This window comes from Sciurus carolinensis, chromosome 10, assembly GCF_902686445.1.
Source record: "Sciurus carolinensis chromosome 10, mSciCar1.2, whole genome shotgun sequence".
Taxonomy (NCBI): domain Eukaryota; kingdom Metazoa; phylum Chordata; class Mammalia; order Rodentia; family Sciuridae; genus Sciurus; species Sciurus carolinensis.
This window is the reverse complement of record NC_062222.1, coordinates 2,177,584-2,196,715: the sequence shown is the minus strand read 5'-3', so window position 1 is coordinate 2,196,715 and position 19,132 is coordinate 2,177,584. Positions and strand designations below refer to the sequence as shown.

Sequence of the window (19,132 nt, the reverse complement as noted above, 5' to 3'; positions counted from 1 at the left end):
AAAACATTTGGGTAAAATGCTTCTAAAAATCATTTTTGTTTGTTTGTTTGTTTTGAGACAGTAATCAAAGCATAATTCTGAATTTGTTTATTTGCCACTATTTCAAACATCACCCAGAACTCGTTTTTGTGATGTATACTGCTTGATGTGTATTGAAAGTCTACAGAAGAAATTCTATAAAAGGGAGTATTTTCCTAGATTCTGCTTCACCAATTTACTCAAGATGGCGATGTTTGCAGTTTTCCCAGGGAAGTCATGCAGCCAAATGATGGCGGGGCGTTTGTCATTCACAGTTTCCCCCAGCCAGCTGAGTCCATATTAGTAATGCCGAGACTCCACTTTGCAGGAAGAGTGGCTTCTGCTAACCTTTCAGAGGTGGGAATGTCGCTGGTGAAGCAGCCAGCCCCCCCGGACCAGCACAGGGAGTCCCCGAGGACAGCCATCGGGGCTGCACACCAGGATGGGCCAGTTCTTTTTCTCTTTCTGTGGCCAGTGGGGCGTAGCTGAGCCCCTCTAAGCCCACTCAGACAGTCCTTTCTGTAGTCACGGTCTCTTGAGGCTGGAGCCTCCTGGCCCTGACTGGAGGCTGTTTCTACCCCAGGCTCCCCTGTCCTTGCTGTCCCTTCTTGTCTGCTCTCCGGCTGCCCCTTGGCCTCCCATCCCTGGTGCGTGGCATCTGTCAGGGCTTTAGACAGACACAGCTCTGAAGGACCAGTGCCGGCGCAGCTCTTCTCGGAGGAAAGCAGGTAACCTAATTTGCCCTGTGCTGTGGTGTTCGCAGTTCTCTCTCCGCAGGGACTCTGAGTACCAGCCTTGGAATGAAAAAATAGATATCGTGTTCCCTGGTGAAAAAGTGGTGATTTTCCCCTTCTCAGACGCCTGTGCCTCTTTCATCTTATTAATGGCCTGTAATCGCTCACGCCTCACCTCTCAGATTGCCTCAGTGCAGGTGCTTTGGAGGATATTCTCAGCCCCAGTGCAGTTTCCAAAGTTCCTTGAGGGCTGTCCTCGGCAAGGTGTCGAAAGCACATGAAGGTCATTACCTGCAGAGGTCATGCATTCTAGGACATAGATTTAGATAGATTAACGGAGGACAGCCCAGTGACAGGTTATTAAAGAAGTATTTTAGATGTGCATATGCTGTCTGAAGCTATTCTAAGAAACAGAATATTGGACAGGATGGACTCTGGGTCTAATTGGCCACATGTCAGTGACAAGGAAGTTAGCCATCTATTAAACAGTGAGAAAGCAAATCGAAATTTCCTAACTCTGACTGAGTGGGTGATGTACTTTCTTAATAAATGACAACAACAAAACAAAGCCACCAGCCTTTCCTGGGCCTCAGTTTGCCTCTGCCTCAAGCAGAAAGACAGTTTGGATTTGTATCACAGTGGCACTGCAGGGAGAAAGAGAATAAATACGACCCACAAGCAGGCAGCGTGTGATAGCAGGAGGGCCGCTAGGAGTCAGCTGCCATGCAGACCTCTCATTTTACAAATGAGGACATCAGGGCTGAATCCCAGGTCCCATTTGCTAAGCCTAGATCTGAGTGTCTTGGGTCCCTGCCCTAGGCTTTATATCTAGTGCAACATACCTGATTATACTGAAGCACTTCTGTAGTAATGTGTACCAAGCATTTAATCCCTGCAGTACCTGTAGAAGGTAGGATTATTCTCATCAGAGGGAAAGTAAATCGCACAAGATTACACAGCAAGTAAGTGGTAGAAGCAGTATTTGAGCCCAGGAAGTCTGACTTCAGGGTCTATGTGAATCCAGACTGAACCACTACACCTCCTTGCTGTTCTGCTGGTAGAGAAAGGACCCCAGAGAGGGAAGCCTTCTTAGAGTTGAATTTCAGTTTCCTCTTAAGGACAGAAGGGGACTAGAATGGAGAACAGACCATATAAGTTAAAAGAAGTATAGCCGAGTTTTGATGAGGACTGAGCTGTGCAGTTGCTGCTTTGTCTTGCGCGGGTCCTGGGGGTTCACAGTGCCTGTCCTGGACTGTGCCGGAGTCCATCTGCCAACTCGTGGAGGGCCATGGTAATGGAAAAGCAGCACAGTGAAGACCATTAAGCAAAACTCAAGAGAGGAATGTCTTAGAAATTGTAGATTCAACAAGTGACCTCCATTGTGAAGCCACATGAGGCAGGGCCTCATGTGGAGCAACGAGCCGTCAGCGTTGGCTTCACGGTGCCATCCTTGCAACTGAGGGCAGGTGTTGAATTGACCCAGAGTGTCTGCCTTCCCTGAGAGCTCCCAATAGCTCTTTAAAAGGGTGACCCATGAAGGAAGTAAAGGAATTCCCCTTGGCTGGTCCTGGTGGTGCACCCCTGTAGCCCCATCTACTCGGGACTGACAGAAGCATCCTTCATCCCAGCAGCCAGGAGTTCAGGTCAACTGGACAACACAAGGAGACCTCAAAAAGGGAAAAAGAGAAAGAAGAAGGGGAGGAGAAGGAAAGGAAGGGAGGGAGGGAGGGAGGGAGGGAGGGAGGGAGAGAGAGAGGAAGGAGAGAGGAAGGAAGGAAGGAACAAACGAACAAAGGAAGGGAGGGAGGGAAGGAAGGAAGAAAGGAAGGAGGAAGAAGAGAAGGAAGGAAGGAGGAAGGAAATAGGAAGGAAGAGAGGGAAGGAGGAAGGAAGGAAGGAAGAAGGAAGGAAGGAAGGAAGGAAGGAAGGAAGGAAGGAAGGAAGGAAGGAAGGAAGGTAGGGCTCAATCACCATTGTCTCCAGCTCTGATTGTTTTCTGCACTTAGGCAACAGACTTCTTCCAGCAAGAAATGTTTAAATTGTTATGAACAAAACATTGTCCTTGTAATTTGCATAAGTACCAATTTTTTGACTGACCTTTCAGTGGACATGAAAAAAAATTTACACAACTTTCCTTAAAACCGGACGCTTCTCAGGTTATAACTTTCAAGGTGATGAGTCAGCATTTAGGTATTAGGGCAAAAGTCGAGTGCTAAGTGTCCTCCCAAGCACGGGAAGCAACCTCTTTCATTTCTGATCAGTGAAGAAACGGCCATCCTGTGTTTTGCCAAATCTTACAGAACAGTCTGAACTAAAGAATAACATGAGGAAATTTCATCTAAAACACTCTATTAAAAGGGGAGCTTTCTATGGAAAAGGGCATGGATTTAATACTTCTGTATGCTGCAATAAAATATTTCATTAGTCCTCAGGAATGGAGGGCAGATGGATATTTAACTGACCCTCTGCTTAGAAACCAGAGACTGGACATTTTATTAATTTTATCAGTTGCCTGGTACCAACTTGAATGGAAACCAAAGATTGAAGTTTTTTTCATTGTATCTGTTCCCTTATGAGGGAAAAAGGATTAACTGTAACTGTTCTGTATCTAATCTCTGATATCCAAAATGGAAACTGTTCTAGTCTGTGTAACCTTTGAACAATCTGTCTTTCCTCTACTTGTTTCTTTTAGTTGGTGAGGTTTTGCCCATAAGATCAAATTAAGCATCTATTTAAGGGAAGGGAACTGGATTCTTAATGTCTTCTTTTGAAGAATGATTTCAGAAGCCCAGAAGTTCTGCAGTACTGCTTGGTTATGTAGCCACGAGGAGTCTGGAAATGTCGAAATGAGGAATACTATTTCCCTCAGGTGCACCAAGTTAGATTCTTACCTGGATGACTTTCTTAAGGGGCTAGAAGTTTAGTGAAAGTCAGAGTAGAGCTGAGGTTTCTGAAAGTGAGACACCTTGATTGGAACCCATGGCTAGAAACAGAGCTGCCTTCTGAAGGCGGCAGGGGGTGCTGCTGACAGCCCCTGGCACCATGTAAATATGCAAATGAAATTTTTAAAAATCACAGATTATTTTTAGCAAGGTGTTAGTTTCAGTGGCCTGGAAATTTTTCTCACAGGTATTGACATTCTGTAACCCTCGAGATTTCGATTATGTATAATCAGACATTTCTCTCCTAGTTCTGCTGGGAATGATAATATGCCTTGCACACAAACCGGGGAGAAAACCCTCCTCCATCCTGTGGATGGGAACCCCTTGGCCTCTTCGCGTTTATCAGAAAACATTCTTGAGCATAAGCTTGGGTCAGACCACGCACAGGTCCTCCCTCCACTTCTGCATCAGGACCTCGGGGGCAGGGCTGAGAACTGTGCTTCCAGAAGCAACACCTCCAACAAGGCAAGGGATGGAAAACTGGACAGGCTATGTCCACATAGAGTCCATCTTCTAGGTCAGATTGCCATTCAGAATACTTTCCAAAATAGAAATGGTCTCGTTCTGGCTTTAGAATAACTGTTGTTTGCATGAAAGAGATTAAACTCGTTGATCCTTTGTTCTTTCAGCATTGGCATTTCGCCAACATCACTTAATAAGAACCAGTGAATTATGAGGATATCACTTTTTTTAAAGCAAATTTAAGTGGTTTGTTTGTTTGTCTTTTGTACTTCTGGGGAGTCAGACTCAAGGCCTCATACACCCTACACAAGTGCTCTGCGACCCTGAGCTCTATCACCAGCTAGAATTTTTAACTGACAAATAATAATTTTATATATTTATGGAATACCATGTCATATCTTGATATATGTGTACAATGTGGAATGATTAAATGGAGAAATTAACATATTCATCACCTCACTTATCATTTTTTGTGGTATGATCTTGAAATCTACTGTCAGCAATTTTGAAATATGAAATACTTTGTTGCAACTATAACCACTGGACTATGCAACAGATTTCGAAAATTCATTCCTCCTGTCCAGCTGAAACTTTGAGCCTTTTGATCAACCTCTCCGTTCCCTCCCCACCCCAGTTACCCACCATCTGTTCTTCACTTCCAGGAGTTGGGGTTAGATTCCACATAGAAGTGAGATCACGTGCATGCTCTTTCCAGTGCTGTCCCACGTCGTGGGAGGTGGTAGAAGGGAGCCTGGCTAAGGGTAGAGGCAGCAACTCCAGCCCTGCCTAACTCCACAAGCCGTCCTGCGCAGGGAAGGGACACTTTTCCTGATCCACACACCCCACTCACTTTCCACTGGGTAAAAGGAAATTTGTTGTTTTAAGCACAAACCTCTTGTTTTTAGAATGACTATAGGAAGCTCTCCATGCAGTGCAAAGACTTCGTGGTGGGTGTGCTGGATCTCTGTCGAGACTCGGAGGAGGTGGAAGCCATTCTGAACGGAGACCTGGAGTCCACGGAGCCCCTGGGGGTGCACAGGCACAGAGCTCTGAGTCGGGTCAAGCTTGCGATTAAGTACGAAGTCAAAAAGGTGAGTGGGCGCTTCACAGAGACGTGGCACACAGGTGCCAGTGTCTAGGATGCTTGGCAATGATCAGAGCAGGTGCTGTGGACGAGAGGAATTCTTTTCTCTTCAGGAAAGACATTAAGTGGAGAATGTCTAGATTCAGACCCATTATGGGTCCTTGGATAAGTCACACATCTTTAAATTTCAGCTTCCTCATATAAAAGGAGATACTCTCCCTTATCTATCTCAGGGTTTTGGTAGGATTTAAATGGATGAAGGTATGCAAAGCAGTCTGCAACTGTTGATTCCATGCAATGAATACTAATATCTGATGTTTGTGTACATTTTGTTAAGGCACTATTCCATTCCTTCTCATGCTGATCTTTGCAGCAAGTCTACGTTATTGTTTATTTTACCTACAAAGTAGCTAAGATAGATGATGAGGTTTCTGTTGTACAGGAAAACTGAAGGTCACAGCCTTAAATGACATGTCTAAGGTCACAGAACTGTGAAGTTGGTCATACAAGTTCAAGAAATTAAAAGTATGATTTTTTTATTCTGATTACTGCAGAAAAACTGATAGGCATATTTATTTGCTCACTTGTATGGGATGATTAGATAACTCATTAAAATAGTACTTATAGTACTTTTCATGATAATAAAATCCCAGTTATGCAGAATCTGACAGTTTATTCATGCTGTAACTGAGTGGGGGGGGTTTGGCCTCTTTGTGATATGTTTGTTTTTGGTGTGTGTGCTTTAAATGGAGCTGACAAGTCATGAAGAGGAAAGCTATTATTAGAACAGAAATAGATCTGGTTTCATGATCTGGTCAATGACCAGCACATCTCTGTCCTTTCTGCAGAGTGGCATGGTGCTTAAGAGGACATGCAGGGAGCTACCCTGAAGGGTTCAAGGCCTGAGGTTGCATGGGTTCCCTGAGTGGCCAAGGGCAAGTCACCTGGCCATCTAGCCTTGGTCTGCTGGTCAGGAAGTGGGGACCATAACAGTGCTACTCTTCAGGTGTTTGATGTTTACGGGAGATAATGCTTGTGAAGTAATTAGCACAGGGTACTACACGGTGTTGGCTCAATAAGCATTAACTAATAACATTTCTCCTTTATGAAAACTGCTCAGCCTGAGGGACAACCTTTAGGGACGATCAGTCACCAGAGACACATTTCCTGTTCTTTGTGCTGGTTCCAGTCCTTGGTACCAGACATAGCCAATTTTAGCAGGAAACCATGGAGTAAAGGGTGTTAGGAAGTTCACAGAATCACAAGGAAAGGTGGAGGAACAAGCTTAGTTAAGCTGGGTTTCCATAAACCTCACCGGAACTGACCTGGGCAAGAAGTTCCTGTGGCTCAAACAGAACAATTCTGCTGCCGTGCAGATGGACGCTGGGCTCCTGCACCAGCAGAGAGGGTGCCCTGAGGCCTGTCCCCACAGGCCCTTCCAAGTCAGGCCAGCCAGGAGCTCTTGGCAGCAGGTGAGGACAGGGCAGTCCCCCCTTGCACCCTCTGTGGACACACAGGTGTGCACCCACACATGACCACAGTGTGGAGAACTTCAGCAAGTGGTACTAACTAGATTTTGCTCAGACATTAATGACAAATTTCCCCTTTCCTTAACAAGACAGTCAGATGTGAAGGTTCTCAGTAAAGATGGAAGCAAAATAACTTCTTGAGGAGATCCTCAGTTGCAGGGTGACTAAATGGGCTAGCCGCCCTCCTCTCAGAATGCCTTGCTAGTTGAGGTTTCACTAAGTTGGGGGAAAAGATAAGTGTGAACAAGATTGATAGCAGGCCGTTTTTAGAAAGCTGTCTGGACACAGATTCACAGACCTGGCAATACGTGGCTCTTCTGTTTTGGCACCTGAGAGAAGAGAATTGATTTCGGTTGTCTCTGGTTTTTCATCATTGCTTTGGAATGTCGTGTTGGCAGAGACAGCTCATCCACAGATGCGCTCCTGTTAACCAAGCTGTCCTGCAGAGTGAGTGTCCTCCTGCATGTAAATTTTAAGCAAATTGGTGCATAGGTCACAATGCGTGTGAGGTGTCATTAATAATAAATTGGCTATCATTCAACCAGCAGGAAAAATAAATGGATTTAGAACTGAAAGGAGACTTGGCATTTTGTAAGCATTTCTGTTTTATTTGTTTTATGCCATAAAGGAGTATTGCAATCTTTGATTTGGAATCTTTACTCAATAACTGTATAAGAACTTTGTTCTAGGTAGGCATAGTGACACACCTATAATCCCAGCTATTCTGGAGGCTGAGGCAGGAGGGTCGTAAATTCAAGGCTGGCCTCAGCAACTTAAGGAGACCCCATCTCAAAATTAAAAACAAAAACAAAACAACAAAACACCTGGAGGTGTAGATTCAGGGTAGAGCCCCCCTGGGTTCAACCACCAATACTGGGGGGAGGGGGACTCTATTCTGGAATTCCCAATAAAGCCCCAGTCCTTCCTTTCTTTGTCTTCTCGAAGGCTGGCTCCATTGTCACCAGCACCTGCCCTCTCCATCTCCACTCTAGCCTGGAGGAAACACCACCTCCCCCACCTCTGCCTCTGCCTCTTCCCACCACCTCATTTTCCATCCTCAAGCACAGCCACTTCCAGGTTATAGGGACAAGCCTGCCCACTGCAGCACAGAGCTGGCCCACGGAATTCCCACAGAGCTTCACACGGGACGGACCCCTTCCCTTCAGTAGCATGAGTTCATGCTTATGCGAGTCCACCCATATTCCACCAAGGAAGTGAGTTTTATGCAAGGGCAAGTCGTTGAGGCCAGATGAGTTAGGAATTCTTTCCTGTACCACCTGCCCAAGCTGCTCCCTGCCTTGGTCCCAAAGCAGGAGCTGAGCTTGGACCTGAGCTGAGCCCCAGAGCCCAGGTCTTCCCCAGGGTCGTGCAGGAGTTCCATGCAGGCCTTACAGAATGAAACCAACAGAATGAAAATACAGGAGACCAGAGCAGGAACTCTGCCACCAGGCATTTGATGTTTACCTGGGAAGTAACTTTCTGATATGAAATCAATAGGAGTCTCAAAGCAAAAACAAATGATATGACCATGTACAACTTACGGTGCATCAGAAATGTCATTAAAAAAGCGAAGGACAAACTGGAAACATTTTTCTGAATTGTAACTTACAGAGGATCAATGTTCTTAATATCCAGAGGGCTCAGGCAAATGCATACAGAAAACCTCCAGTGCCCTGTGGGAAATGAGCAAAGGCTTGAACAGGTGATCCCAGGAGAGGGAAATTCGGGTTCAAAGTTTAACACCTCTAGTAACAAATGTTTACTGATATACAAATACCCTGCCCCCTCCCCAATTATCACAGCACACAAACTATGATTCCGGTGAAGTGGGCAAGCTTGCTTGCCTTGTTCCTGTCAAGGAGCAGATTTTGAAGGTTATTAATCCTAGAACTATCTGTGGGGTCTCTAAAGTAAACCATGAAGCTGGAAGAAGAATAAACATTATTATTTATATAGATGCACACTTTATTCCACAAGGAGCATGGAATTTTGATTTTCTGAATATTAACTTTTGGACAAAAACATTCATTTTGTCCAATTAGAATAGTGGACTCTGCCCCTAAAAAGTCTTGCATTCCAATCCTGGTGGTCCCTCGGTCCAGCTCTGTGACTGAGCATCAGGCCCGCCCTCCACAGGTGTGGGAAGTGCCACCCACTTCCCGGGAGCTGTCTGCTCTGGCAGAAGGTCCTAGACCATGTACACCACCAAACCTGCAGATCCGTGTTCTTGAGAGAAGGCTTCCTGAAGGTTCCGGGGTGCCTGCTTCCTGCACAGTGGGATGAGTTCAATTGCATGAAGTTCACCCAAGAAAGGGACAGACAGGCAGCAACACAGACGCGAAGGCTCACAGCCCACCTGCTGCGAGGCCTCGAGGGAGCAGTGGGGGCACCTGCTGCCCACCAAGCCCGGGTCCTTCACAAGCACCTCTCGCCCACTTGTGCTCGGGCACCCAGATACAGCATGCCCCACTCAGCCCGTTCCAAAACCCAGGAAACCTGTACAATACAAGCTTTACATTTATAGTTCCCCATTCAATGAACTTATTTTTAATAAAAATAAGTTGATTTGTATGGTTTTCATTCACAAGAATATTTTCTTTTAAACTGTATGAATTGTGGCTATTACAATGTCATTAAAAACAAAAACGGAGTGTTCCTACCACGTTTTTACATAGTAATCTGATGTGAATATTGTGAAATCCAATTCGATGAAAAGACAGTATAAAATGAACCTGTTTAAGTTAAAACCTATTTAATTGTTCTGTGTAACTTGACCTGATTGGTGGTTCAGTTTACATCCTCTTAGTCATTTGGCAGGAAAAAGACATGTCTGTTCTATACTGCGATGGTCGTTTTGCTCCATGGAAAGATGGACGTTTTCTTGGGTCAAGCATTCTTCCTTCAAATCGGAAAAACCTCAAGTAAGGGTATTATTTTTGTAATGACTTCAATTTGCTGGCCCACTGGAGTTAGGAAACCACATACAAATTTTATCCAGCTAGCTGTGGCTGGGAGCACAAGGACATTTTTTAGAAAGTAAAATAGTTTTAAGAGATAAAGGTCAGTGCCCTATTTTGAAGTCATTGAAAAGTGAAAAACTCATCTTCTAGAGGGATTGGTTTTGTTGGTTTCTTCCCCCCTTACTTGCTAATACTGTACTGGTTTTATCTTCTTTTTTGAAATGCCCTTTATGTGCTTGTAGTAGGATTTTAAATTGAGGAAAATCTATTTGCATGGACTGAAAGGAATACAGACACCTCGGAGGGCTACATTATCACAAGGAAGAAGAGAGTGGAAGTAGTTGGGTAGGAATTGCACCTGCCTGGCCGAGTTTTAAAGTGTCGCAGATGAAACTGTGATCTGGGCTGGTCTCTACACGCTGGGAGAGTCTGTGCTGTGTTGTTCAGGTCACTGCAAGTCTGATATTGAGCCTCACGTTTGCCCTGTGGAAGGGCCGGATTCCTATCAGGTGTCTGAGGCTGTAGAATCTTTTTACAGGTGTAACTCATGCCTTAAAACACATCTTCAGTCCTGAAGATTTGCAGGGAGGAAGAGGGAGAGTCACGCCACAGCTTCAATATTTCTGCCCCCAAGAGTTGAAAACCTCAGAGTATCTTAGTCCCTTGTGCTGCTGTAATGGAAAACCTGAGGCTGGGTAATTCAGTGGAACAGAAATGTATTTTCCTCACAGCTCTGGAGAGGGGTTAGTCCTGGATCAAGGACAGCATGAGAAGATTCAGTGCCTGGTAAGGACTATGTCCCCCAGATGGGCAAACGCTGCATGGAAACTCTATATGAGGGCCTACGTCCCTGCAAGGAGAGGGCAGTCCTCCGGCCTCATACCTCTTAGTAGAGTGCTCTCTGGTTTTAAGAGATAGGATCTTGTAATGTTGCCCAGCTGGCCTTGAACTCCTGAGCTGAAGGGATCTTCCTGCCTCAGCCTCCTCCTCAGTATCTGGGGCTGCAGGTGTGTACCCTACACCCGGCCACCTCTTATGGGTCTCACCTCTTAAGAATATCACACTGGCAACATCCCAGTTTTGGAGGAGACACATTCAAACCATGGTAAGCAGACACACCCAAAAGGAAATTATCAGCAATCCCAGTGGACACATGTCCACCTGTCTCTAAACTTCACGGATATCTTGTGCCCCACAGAAACCCGTCACTTACTGAAAAAAACAAACGTGCAAGGTTGGCCTTCCTAGTAGAGGCAATTTGCTGGTGTATGTGCTCAGCCTGTAGCTGTCCCTCCTGAGCCGGCCTGGCCAGAGTCACCGGGGCTGCCTTGTGTTTGCACCTGTCCAACCTCCCTCAACACAACCCCCAGATTCCAAGACATTTGGCCCAACATCCAAATCAAACTGCTTTATATGACGCCCTTGCCACCCTGACATGGAGGCCCACCTCTGTGATGGCTCCTGTCCATCCCTTCTGTGAGGACTGTGTGCCCCAACAGTGACCGGGCCCTGCCTGCCTGGCTGATGCCCCATCTTTATCTTCTTGCCTGGCACAGTGTGTGGGGCCTCAGGCATTGAGTGAATGAATGAATGAGATGGCATTCAGGAGGTGGAGAGAGGGGCGAAGCAAGGAGAAAATGATGCGAATATAGGACAAGGCAGGGCGGAAGCTGGAGTTCTCATCCAGGTTCCCGAGACTCTTCTTGTCACATAGACCGGGGATTATATCCACAGATGTCTTTCTTCTTCTTTCCCCTCCTCCTCCTCCTCCTCCTCCTCTTCTTCTCCTTCTTCCCCTTCCCCTTCTTCTTCCCTTTCCCCTTCTCCTCCTCCTCCTTCTTCCCCTTCCTCTTCCTCTTCCTCTTCCTCCTCTTCCTCCCCCTCCCCCTCTTCTACTTCCTCTCCCCCTCCTCCTCCTCTTCTTCTCCTTCTTCCCCTCCCCCCTCCTTCTCATCCTCTTCTTCTTCTTCTCCTTCTTCCCCTCCTCCTCTTCTCCTTCTTCCCCTTCTCTTTCCCTTCTCCTTTCCTCCCCTCCCCCTCCTCTACCTCCTCCTCCTCCTTCTCCTTCTTCTTCTTCCTCTTCTTCCTCTTCTTTTTCCCTTCATTGCTGAGGATGGAACCCAGAACTCTGTGCATTGCAAACCAGCTCTCCACCACTAAGCTACACCACACTCTTTATTTTCAAGGCTGGCCTTCAACTTGTGATCCTCCTGTCTCTGCCTCCCTAATAGCTGGAATTACAGGCCCCTGCTACCACACCCAGCACTATAACCACAGATTTTATCATTTTCAAATAATAGCTGCACTGTTACATGAAATAGTGTTTTCAAAAGACAGAAACTTGAAAGTATAACAGAATCTTGGTCTGGAAAGTTTTAATGGGTACTTAGCAGCTGGCAAGGACTAGAAAACACAGGGACCTGGGATTTTTATAACTGAGTGAAAGGAATTTATAATAAAATGTGTCTTAGCTTGTGCCACTAAAAAATACCTTAGGCTGGGTGATTTATAAACAAAAGAAATGCATTTCTCGCTGTTCTGGAGGCTGAAAGGTGCAGCTCAGGATGCAGCAGGGTCGGCTCTGGTGAGGGTGCTTTTCTGGGTGGCAGACTGCTGTCTTCTCATGGTGCCCACATGTGGCAGGAAGGGGACTCTTGCAAGGGCACTGATCCTGCCATAGAGCTCTACCCTCCCTGAAAGCAAATGAAAGAAAGAAACAGACAGACCTCAAGGGATCCGTGCTGCTTCATCAAGCAGGGGAAGTCTGCATTTTATAGGGTTCAGTGAGACGGGGTCACAGTGGAAGGTGGGCTGGGCACTCAGGGACAGCTGTCGCACTCCAGAGCCCACTGTTTCCTCCGTCCTGGGGACCTTGTTTCCATATCCTTCACTCACCACCCAATCACTTCCCCAAATACCCTCCTCCCGATACCCCACACCAGGGGTTGGTATTACAAATAATTCAGATGTACTATTTGTGACCTTGTTCCCAGCTCCTCAGCTGGCCCTCAAGTCCTCCTGTGTGTGGCACAGTGTCAGCTTTCAGAGCCGTCATGGGCAGACACCGAGTAGGGTAGCACAGGCTCCGGGCAGGGTGGGGAGGCCGCGCGTCCTGCCCCAGGGGTGTGCTCGATGGCTTGGGGAGTTGCCCCGGTTACAGGCACCACTGGGATCGCTGGCTGGAACCTGACGAAGGCGGAGCCCGTGGCCAGTGGGAACTGCGGCTCTCTGCTTCTCCAAGTTCCCAGAACCTTTCCTGGGTACCTCCTAACAGGCCTGTCTTGTTGTGTATTCTGGCTTTTCAGAAGACAGCAATACTTTTATTTTATCATAGTAAAGGCTCCTTTTAAAAAGTCTGTTGGCGCTCAGTCCTTTGGAGTGGCCCCCCACCATCCCCAAGCCTGGGCATGGAGAAGGACGTGCCTAGCCCAGAGGGCAGCTGGGGGCCTGGAACTTTGCCTCGGCCTGACCTGCTGCTGCCTGGAAGAGGGGGGAGCCCCGGGAGCCCCGGTGTCTCCGAATGTGCAGGCAGGCGACTCGGCGAGCTCAGGTGCGGCTGAACACGTGCGGCGCGCTCATTTCCCGGGACGGAGCTGCAGTTAGGAGGACCCGCTGGGGGCGGCTGCTGGCCTCACCTGCGGCGGAGGACGGCCGTGAGAGGGCATTCCGAAGGGAGCGGCCGCCGCCCGAAGCACCCCCTGCAGTGGCCGAGCGCTTGGCAGACCTTTGGGATTTTCAGCAGCGACGCTCGGAGGGCGAGGCGTTTTAGGGTTGCGCGGGGCATTTAAGAGACCGGTCTCTCAGCAGCAGTTGCGATAAGCCGACCCCCTTTGCGTTTCCCTTTTGCACTGAATGCCAGTGGCCCGCAGACAGCGCGACGGGCACATTTTCACAGAAGCCAGGTGTCCCGCCCCCTCCGCAGGAAACCCGTGAGTTTGGGAGGTTTTCTGTCAGAACTGTGATGAAGGGCAGCGTCAGTCCCACCCCGTTTCCACTTTGGCTCTCCGCACAGTTACGGAGTAGCTTCGGAAACCGGGACGCAAAGGCGGGTTCTCCGGGGCCCCGGGACCTGTGCTCCAGCGTCGGTCGGTCGGGGCGCGCATGCGTGCGCAGCTCAGCGGTGGTGCTGTGGTGACTCCTCTCTTCTCTCCCCAGTTTGTGGCGCACCCCAACTGCCAGCAGCAGCTTTTGACCATCTGGTACGAGAACCTCTCGGGCCTGCGGGAACAGACCGTGGCGGTCAAGTGCCTGGTCGTGCTGGTCGTGGCCTTGGGCCTCCCGCTCCTCGCCATCGGCTACTGGATCGCCCCCTGCAGCAGGGTACTGGCCGTCTACACCGTTTCCTCTGTGTTGGCCTGCGTGTCCCTTCAGGAGAAGAGAAAGGCGCTTCACCCGCAAGGCCCCACCCTGAACGTCAATTCTCTTTTGAGCACAGACTGTGCTTTTCAGTGACTGGATCCATTCAAATAAAGGCTGGGGACAGGCTTGGTCCTAGCAGAGTAGCTCACACTTGCAGGCATAAGATACTTAGGCTTTTAAGTGAAAGCCCCCGTGGCAGGCAGAAAGGAGGAAAAGTGGCTTGTGCATTTGTGTCAATTCTGTTGACAGCCAAATACATAGAAGGCTGACCATGCTGAAACAGGAGCAGATAGTCCCACTGTGAGACCCAAGAAGTGGTTAGCCCGGGAGCTGGTTGGAGCCTACAGGAGCAGTCTTAGGCTGTGTCAGTAGCACTGAGAACGGGCCTGTCATTCAACCTGGGATCTGAGCACATCAGGTTCCCTAGCCCTCTGTTCTTTCCGAAGGCCCTAAAATATGTAGCCTGTGGATTTTGGATCTTTGACATCATTTGGTTTTGCTTACATCATCTGTCCACTACCCTTACCCTCCTCTCTGCTTGCTCAGGAAGAGCCAGTTTAGTCATGCCTGAGAGATCCCCTGAACAAGGTGTGGAGAGGGACCCAGCCTGGCTGGCAGGATCTGTGTTAGGCTAATAAAGGGCACAGTTAGAGAGAAGGAGCTGTTGTGAGGTCGCTTAGTCCAGTTTCCTCTTCCAGAACCTGGTTTTGTTCATAACTGAGATAGTTTCAGGCAAAACGAGTCAAGCCCACTTACCACTGACCCTGGAAATCCGTGGGCTCTTCAGCAGTCTTCCAGGCAGTTCTGCTTCGAGGTGCCCGTGTGTGTGTGTGTGTGTGTGTGTGTGTGTGTGTGTGTGTTTGCACTGCTGGGTTGCCCAGGGCAGTTGGAGGCAGAAAGTTTGTCATTTTGATCAAGTTGATGGCTCAGCTAAATTCTTTTGTTATGTATCATGGAAAACTAGTTCATGATTCTTCAGCTACGTAGACACTAAACCCCAAGGCACGTGACTGATAGGAGAGGCAGCACCACGGCAGACCCGCAGTCCTCCCTCCAGGGTCCCTCTGTGGGCAGTGAGTTGGAGTGTTGGCCTGTCCACATCTGTGCCTCCCAAGGCAGCTTACCCAGCTAGGACAGGACGTCAGGTTTGAAGTGGGCATCTTGGGGCCCACTCCTCACAGGTGGTGAACTCCCCTGGGCAGAGAGGGCAAGGTGGGAGTTAAGTCATCCCAGGTACCCCATCTGTGGCTGCTGTGAACAATCCATCCCACCACAAAAAGCATCTTCCTCACCTGCCCCATTGTTGAGGAAGTGTACTGCTTTCTCTTCTGCTTGTGTGGGGTGTTTAGAGATCAGCCTTTAGGAGAAATAGATGCCATGGACAAGCTGCCCTGAGGCACCTTCTCCACAGCAGAGTGACATGGCAGTTTACTTCTGTGTCCAGTGTGGAAAACATTAATTCAGCTGTGTGCACTTCTGTGTCTTCAGTCCCAGAACAAATCGAGGTTCTGGACATTTGTTCAAAGTTCAGTCTTTTAAATGCAAACCTTGGTGCTTTTGAAGGTCACAGACTGAGTTACAGGCAGGATCTGAGAGTGCAGACTAGAGAACTCACTTGATAAATCTACCACATGTCCAGGAGTGAGGACTATGGAAGCCCTGGGGACAGGAGGAATTGTTTTTCATTTCCACTAGAACGTGGGACTTTTAAGGACATTGTGTCACAGGGGATTTTTTCAGGAGTCACCTTAAAATAATTATAAACTGAACTTTAGAACAGCTTTTGCACTATAGCATAATTTTCCAAACTTAGAGATGAATTTTAATTAAGCTAACCTACTTGGAGATTTCAATTATTGAGGTGGTAACAGATAAAATACTCATTTTGATTCTAATATTTTCTGTCTTTTTATATGATACAAAGTAAAGTGATTTTGGAATATTTAGAAATAAGAACTCAAATTTACTTCTGTTATAGTAATTTTTTTTTACTCCTCAAAGAGTTTTTAATGCCCTGAGTCTGCAAACTCATAGCATTTCAGTTACATAGCATTAAAGAACTACACAGTGCACAAAGTCTCTTCTCCCAGCTGCAAGAACTTTGGTTTTGCATAGTCTTCCATGTGAAGAAGGAACAAGAACCAGTGCACGTCCTGTGAGTTCCAGAAGAGCATCTGCCAGTGCAGTATATCCGAGACAAATTGGATATTAAGAAATGATGAATTCTGAGGTCTTACTAAAAAGTTTTGAACAAAGACTCTCCCTACAAAGACTAGTTTTCTCCATACATAGCTCTTCAGAAACAGAAGCAGGTTTTTAAAAGTGTTCCCTTTTCCTTTATTTGTGTGTCGGTTTGTGGAGTGTTTAAAGTGGAAGGCAGGTTTTCTCAAGTGCACTTTCTCTCTCCCCCACTGCCCCGTCCTGCTCCAGCTGGGGAGGGTTCTGCGGAGCCCTTTCATGAAGTTCGTGGCGCATGCCGCCTCCTTCATCATCTTCCTGGGCCTGCTGGTGTTCAACGCCTCTGACCGGTTTGAGGGCATCGCTACACTGCCCAACATCACGGTCACCGACTACCCCAAACAGATCTTCAGGGTGAAGACCACCCAGTTCACATGGACCGAGATGCTGATTATGGTCTGGGTTCTCGGTAAGGCTTTGATTTTAAGTACCCTAATTTCTACCAAAAACTAGTTGTCTAAATCATTGTCATTTTCTACTGAAGCTGCTATGCCTTCCCTGGTAAGGACATTGCCAGTGTCAGATGAGCTTAGTAGCAAAATGATTGAATAATTTGGTTCATACTGGTAAATGTTATACCTTAACTCAAGTTTGTATGATTAACTTGAGCCTGATTGCAAATCCACCATGTTTCAGAAATCTAACTTTAATGATTGAACACAAGTAAGTTTTTAAACGTGATTCACTGTGTGATCAATTATTCAATTGAAATACTTGTGAAATAACCCAGCAGTTATTGACTGAGGACTAAAGAACCTACAAGTTGCATTAGTTTAGAGATTTTTTTTAGGAGACTGCATTTTGGGGATATTTGTTACTCTGCCCTGCAGTAACCGGTTTTGAGTACTGTATTAAAGTAAAAATTTTAAGTGATATGAAAAACTTGTTTTTGTTGCATTTTAATCAGTGCAAGTCAAAGCAGGTTTGTCCCCTAGATTTCTGACCCAGTCATTTCTGTATGTTTTCTTTTGTCCGGTGTGTTTTGTGGTATCTTCTCGTTTCCTGAATTGACAGATTGGTTCTCCCCTTCGTTCACCTCCGGCCTCGACCTGGCCCAGTAGTTGTCTGTGAATTGTATTTTGAACCCTCACGTTTCCTCTGTAAGCCCTACAGACACCCCTGCCCCCAGTCAGGGCTGTCTGCCCTCTTCTCCTCACGGGGCACCTTCTGATCTCAGTTTCTCCTGAGGGGGTTCCTCTCCTCCCAGCGGCGCTCCTGGCCTCCCCCGCTGAGGGCAGAAGTGGGAGCGGGAGGGGAAGTGCAAGCTTCCTGGGTGGTGGGAAGCCTCTTGTTAGGATCCCTGTGAGTTTCTCCTGTGGGTTTCAATTTCCCAGTCACCATGGCTGGACAACCAGCCACTTTGATTTCTGTAGGGACGCCTTTTCCTCTGTCCTCCACACATCTCACCGGGAAGCTCCTTTGATTTGCTTGCTTCCTTCCTCCTCACTGCATCTGCCACACTGTCCCCGTGTGAGTGACCACATGTGGAGCCCTCCAGGTCTGGCTGTCGGGTGCACCCCTCCTGAGGGAAGCCCTTCCTCCACCGGCTGGGCCTGGGTCAGCAGGTGCCTGTAGTGGTCTCCCACCTGAGCTGTCATCTCACCTGCACCCTCTCTGCTTGCCGCCGCAGGAATGATGTGGTCAGAGTGTAAGGAGCTCTGGCTGGAAGGACCTAGGGAATACATCTTGCAGCTGTGGAATGTGCTCGACTTTGGGATGCTCTCCATCTTCATCGCTGCATTCACGGCCAGATTCCTGGCTTTCCTTCAGGCAACAAAAGCACAACAGTACGTGGACAGCTATGTCCAAGAGAGTGACCTCAGCGAAGTGACGCTGCCACCAGAGATACAGTACTTCACCTACGGTGAGTGGTTAACTGCAGGAGGAAATGCCAGTCAGGAGTATGGTAGCCCCTTATCTAAGGCAGGTACCTCCCAGGACCCCCAGTGGGTACCTGAAACTGCTGATAGTACCCAAATCTCTACATGTTGTTTCTTCCCATATATAAATACATACTTATGGTAAAATTTGATAAGTAAATTAGGCACAGTATGAGATTAATGACATCAATAATAAAATACGACAGTTATAACAATATACTGTAATAAAGTTGCTACCATGGCTTCTCTTGTGCTTTGGGGACATTATTAAATAAAAGGAGGGCTTCTTGAACATAAACACTACAATACAATGACAGTTTCTCTGACAACCTAGTTGACTTCTAAGTCACCAGTGGGCAGGTAGCTTATACAGCATGAATACACTGGCTCAAGGGGTGATTCATGACCTATGAGAGACAGAATTCATTTACCCAAGATTGATCGTGCTGTTCAGAATGCTGTGCATTTAAAATTCAAAAGTGGTTTATTTGTGGACGCTTCCACTTAAAATTTTCAGATCACAGTTGACCATGAGTAACTGGAAGTGCAGAAAGCCCAACCTCAGATAACGGACAACCACTGTACGTCAGTGTGAGAGGTGGACAGGGCATGAGCCTCAGAGCTCCGTGAAGCCCGGCCTCAGGGACTGGAGTCCCCGAGCCTGAGGGTTCAAGGAGATGAGATGATGCAAGTTCCTAAGCTGCTCTGAGAGCGGCGTGAACACGTCCACAGAGGCACCGAGGGGCGGCGAGGCCACTACAGAACTGCAGCTGCTGGGACAGCAGACACAGTGGGGAGGGTGCTGTGCCTGTCACCTGGCACAGAATGGGGCTCCTGCCTGACCTCCCTGTCACGAAGAGCAGGGAGACCCCTGTGGACGTCCAGGTGAAAGGAGGCTGATGCATTCTTGCCCGGCACAAACCTGT

The 19,132-nt window shown here is 47.6% G+C and overlaps 1 protein-coding gene across 7 annotated transcripts in view; it reads left to right on the top strand.

Annotated features, from left to right (window-relative positions):
- The window catches only part of Trpc3 (transient receptor potential cation channel subfamily C member 3), a 58,955-nt gene that overhangs the window by 19,704 nt on the left and 20,119 nt on the right, over window positions 1–19,132 (top strand). For all 7 annotated transcript variants that reach the window (XM_047566763.1, XM_047566762.1, XM_047566761.1 and 4 more), the window contains exons 3-6: window positions 5,062–5,247; window positions 13,885–14,049; window positions 16,519–16,735; window positions 17,957–18,190. In XM_047566763.1, coding sequence (XP_047422719.1) covers window positions 5,062–5,247; window positions 13,885–14,049; window positions 16,519–16,735; window positions 17,957–18,190 — 802 coding nt within the window. The remainder of the gene's footprint in view (window positions 1–5,061; window positions 5,248–13,884; window positions 14,050–16,518; window positions 16,736–17,956; window positions 18,191–19,132) is intronic.